The following is a 4,703-nucleotide window of genomic DNA, read 5'->3' on the forward strand; positions in this document are numbered from 1 at the left end:
CTACGGTGTAGGGTAACACGCGAGCCACCCAATCTTCAATATCGAAGACGGGAGAAGGTGCACGCCTCTCACCTGAAAACAAGGAAGCCATGAGAGTCGGAAATGAAAGAAGAAGAGGAATAAAGAAAATAATGAACATACAACAAGATACTTACGATTATAGTTCCATTACTCGGAAAACCCGGTCGTATTCGCTACCAAGTGTTCGGTCTTAATGAAGAAGTATTTATACCAGAACCGCCTGTTCACCTTATCATCCATCTTGGCCACCAACCCTTTGATCCCACGATGTCGCAGATGTATCAACGTGCCTCTATAAAAGCTGGGCGAGAATAGATGCAGCAGATGGCAAATATTGACCTCACAACCGGACAATTTTGCGTACTTCGCTAGCATCAGAAAATTTTTGTATAAATAAGGGAAGAGATGTGCCAGGCAGACGTTGTAAAATCGGCAAAAATCCTCCGCTAATGGGAGTAGAGGAAGAGAATAACCAACTAGGAAAGGGTAAACATAGAAAGCACAATATCCAGGTTGGTGAACTTGTACTATGTCGTCTCCCACCGGAATAATCTCGACGTGAGAAGGAATACGATATTTGGACTGGAGGCCGGCTATTTGACACAGCCCCGTCTTCGAAAGCTCTTGAGCAGGAGCGGGAGCAGGTTCCTTTGGGAAGTCATTTCGGACCAAAGGATTCTTGGGAACCACCTCCTCCAAGGTGGAGAAGAATTCTTCCTCCTCAACCATGAATTCCTCACCACCGGGAGGAATGGCCACCGATAAAGGAGTGGCATCGGAGACTCCATCGTGAATATGAAGGGAATTTGACATATTTCCGTAGTAAAGTGTGTACAGCAAAGTCGGAGAAAGAAAATATCAGCCGGGAAAGAAATTAGGGACTGAAATTGAAGAAGTTGCAAGAAATCGGAAGTGGAGATCAGAGAAGAAAATCAATGAAAAACGATATGCATACAACAAGGAGAATGATGAAAGTTTCGAAAAGGAAACCCCTCTCCTCTACTTATAGGGTTGGTCAACACCGGAATCGAGGCAAAGAGCCGTCAACGACACCAAAATCGAAGCGACAACAGCACATACACTGCATTGGAAAGACGCGTAATGATGATGCGCGTGGCATGACGTCATCCTACGTCAGCCACACCAACCGCAGCCCCGCTGATAAGGCCGCTAGCTCAACCTCGGCCGATTCGATTCAATCATCATGACAAAATTTCCTCTGAACGGTTGCAGACTGAATCCGTTCATCGAGGACGTCCATCGTCACCACTTCAACAAACGGAGGGACTAACTGTATTGGTCGAAATTTGGACTGGACTTAATAACTTCAACTGGATGTGGTCGAGGATCAAGCCGACCACAGCACAAGGGCGAGGAGTCGTCTTAAGAGGGGTTAGTGCCGAGGTCAAGCAAAAAGTGTACAGAGGCAATGGTAGAATAAGTAGAATAGAAAGAAACAATGTTCTATTGAATATTCTTTCTGTTGTACTTTTTAGGATTTTTTAGGAATATTTCCTATAAATAGGAAGAGATAAAGAACAAAAAGGGAATCTTCATTTTTCTGATAAGAGCATATTGTAAAGGGTTGACTACAAAGCATATACAAAAGCTTGTCTTGTCCACTGATTACATTGTTCGATATATGATTTTTATTCACAAGATCCAAAGATTCCTTGTTCATCTTCATTTTCTATTACTCCACGTTGTTGCCAGGAAGGAGAATCATCCAATTTCTCTTATTACATTCATTGTCATTATTTACATTTATTGTATGCTTTTATTACTACATTCGTTGACAATCATTGAACATTTGTAATTTGGTATACATCATTTGCGGATTTCAACCCTACATTATCAATACATCCAAAACATTAGATCTAGTGTATTAAATTTAACTAGGATTCACCCCCCATTTTCTCATTAATTCATTTTAAGAAAAGGTTTAGCACTTTTTTTGGTAAAACAAAAATATCTGAAGGTTCTTGAATTTAAATTCAACTTTACACATCAAGATAATGTAAAGCTCCGATTTGAGGTTCTTAAAAATCAAGTCCTACACAGAAGGCCAGAAGCTGGGGTTAATTTGAGCACCACTTTCACATTGGATTGGTGACCTAAGGAGAACTTTTTACCTCGGATCTTAAAATCCAAAAGAATAAGTGCTTTATGTCGACCCTTACTCTTTTTTTTTTTTTTGGGGGGGGGGGGGTGTGGGGGAGGGGGGGAGGAGGTTACTATAGATCTTATATCACATTCGGTCTTGAAGTTCAAAGGCATGCATCTATGCCTCCAGTAGCAAAGGGAATGTCTTTTAGCGATCAAGGAGAAAAATTATTTAACAACATACGCGTTCTGCTTAGTTTATAAGATCCAAGTCTTCTTGATATTCTGTTTATTCCTTATTCACTACACAGTGAGGATACAATTTATTCCACATGAGTTAACCTAAACACACTGGAACGGCTAAAAGTATATCCTATACCGTTGATGAGCTCTGATCAGTAATGCGATTATTTAGGATGGACATGGCTTCCCAATCTAACGATGTTACCATCAAGATCTCGTACATATCCAACTTTCTGTCCCCATTTCTTCTCCTCAGGCTGGCTCACCGCAACTGCCCCATTTTCTACTGCCCTCTGGATGGACATTAATTAATCCACAAAAACAACACGTCAAATTAAACCAACAGCCCCTATTACATTGATTGGAGCTATCATATTCAAAAGTGAAAAAGAGAAGAAGGTTACTAGCTATATGACTACCTTGTAGGCAGCATCGATGTCTACATAATCAAAGCAAAGCTCAACGGGTTGCCTATCGCCCCGGGAATGAGGGGTCTGGACCTGACCCGTTAAGTCATCTGTCTCGTGCTGATGGATAGGCGTGAATGCTATTGTGGTGGCTCCACTCTCCAATTCTCCCCATCTACAAAGTTAAATTACAAACATAACATAAATATTCTTTTACCAGGACAGTGGATACTGGATACAGTTTAGAAATTTATTTTACTAATTTAAAAATCAAACAGACGGCAAAGCTCAGGGAGTACTATTTTGTATCTTTTTGCTTTTGAAAATAGAAGGAAATTACAAAATCAATTTCATCCAACATAACTAAAAAACAATTCTACCAACATCGAAATTTGATCTGACAAAACAAAGGCAATCCAAAATCAAACCGACTATATACGGAGGATAGACAACGTACTTGCGATTATCGTCTAAGCGGCGAACGTTGTAGCCGAAGGCTTCAGCATAAAAAGCGACAGATTTGGCAACGTCTTTAACATACACTACTGTATATGCGTATGCTGGCCCCGAGTTTGATGCCATTCTTTCTTTCTTTTTTCCTCACTTCTACCTTCTTTTGTTCAAGCAGATCCATAAGATCCGTTATTGGCTGCATTTATATGTTGCCAAAACAACATAGTATTATACAACACACGTATAACTGGAGCTAAAGGGTACAGCACACGTGTACATTATGCATGAGTTCAACAAGCTGTATGTTGACCACGTCACTCTTCTGTGATCTCATTTTCTCATAAAAAATTTTATTTTGTGCCTTACTACTTTCCCGTTCACAATTTTATACACCCAAACGTATAAAATATAGGTCTATAAATTTATAAAATAAAAAAAATCTCACATAATTAATATCAATTATACGAGGTACACCATAAAACTTTTGTCGTCTCTCCTATGAATTACTGATCAACTTTGTTATTTTCTGTATGGTCTAAAACTTATTTATGCAAATAAATCAATATAAAATAACAGAAAATTAGATGTTTAGTCTCTAAATTCTATACGCCCTAACGTCTGAAAAATATTTAGATGTCACTTATAAAAAAATTATTTTACACTTTATGATATCATTTGATCATAACTACACTGTTGCATATTATATTGCATAAATATTCATGATTTTATTACATAAATTATTTTACAATGTATAACTTAAATCATAATTTATTATAATACGAACCTGTTGTCACTTAGCACATTTTAAAAGAACTTAACCATTAATTGCCTTGACTAAGGCACCAAAAAATGTACAAATTCATTTTGAGGAACTAGATATATGATCAACCCGAAGAAAAATAAAAATATTAATTCAGAAATTTTTTATAAACTAAGAATGTCCTGGAACTTATTTCATTCATAATTTAACATATATTTTAAAAACTCCTAGAATAAATTTAGGACCCGCTTGGATATAGATTACCAAATATTTTTTTGAAAACACTAAATTCCGGTGAAGTTTGATTTGAAATTGAAAATATGTTTAGACATAAATTTTGATGCAAGTTTTGATATGTTAAAAGTTCATATTTTAGGCTAAAAAGTCTCAAATGGTCATAATTTGGCCTAAAAAGTGGTCTTAAGCTAATGTTTAAGATTAAAGTTTTGATTTCCAAAATTTTCAAAAAATTAGATTAATTCTATAAACAAACACATATTTTAAAAAAAATTTAAAAAAAATCCCAAAACTTATCGCCAAACGCTTACTAAATGTTTTCATGAACACTCTGTTTGGATCATTGTTATCCATCGTCCATAATGTATTGTATTGTATTGTATCGTATCGTATCGTATCGTATCGTTTTATGAATACAAGGCTTGGATAGATTGTATTGTTCTTAAATAATAATTTGTTGTTTGGTTTGACTGTATCAT

The 4,703-nt window shown here is 36.8% G+C and overlaps 1 protein-coding gene across 1 annotated transcript; it reads right to left on the reverse strand.

The window, feature by feature from the left end:
* Nucleotides 1-2,377: 2,377 nt before the first annotated feature.
* LOC107769377 (uncharacterized) lies at nucleotides 2,378-3,420 on the reverse strand. The gene is made up of 3 exons (XM_016588587.2): nucleotides 3,232-3,420; nucleotides 2,787-2,949; nucleotides 2,378-2,660 (listed from the first exon to the last, which is right to left on the reverse strand). The coding sequence occupies exons 1-3, from the start codon at nucleotides 3,354-3,356 to the stop codon at nucleotides 2,532-2,534; spliced, it is 417 nt and encodes a 138-aa protein (XP_016444073.1). The 5' UTR covers nucleotides 3,357-3,420; the 3' UTR covers nucleotides 2,378-2,531.
* Nucleotides 3,421-4,703: the final 1,283 nt, after the last annotated feature.

This window comes from Nicotiana tabacum, chromosome 8 (assembly GCF_000715075.1).
Source record: "Nicotiana tabacum cultivar K326 chromosome 8, ASM71507v2, whole genome shotgun sequence".
In the NCBI taxonomy this organism is placed as follows: Eukaryota; Viridiplantae; Streptophyta; class Magnoliopsida; order Solanales; family Solanaceae; genus Nicotiana; species Nicotiana tabacum.

What these genes read in the sequence shown, in the direction of transcription:
- LOC107769377 (XM_016588587.2), bottom strand. Translation starts at nt 3,356, where the DNA reads ATGGCATCAAACTCGGGGCCAGCATACGCATATACAGTAGTGTATGTT. An exon ending in CGCTTAGACGATAATCGCAA is followed by an intron (nt 2,950 to 3,231) that starts GTACGTTGTCTA and finishes TTAACTTTGTAG; the next exon opens with ATGGGGAGAATTGGAGAGTG. An exon ending in ACATCGATGCTGCCTACAAG is followed by an intron (nt 2,661 to 2,786) that starts GTAGTCATATAG and finishes ATGTCCATCCAG; the next exon opens with AGGGCAGTAGAAAATGGGGC.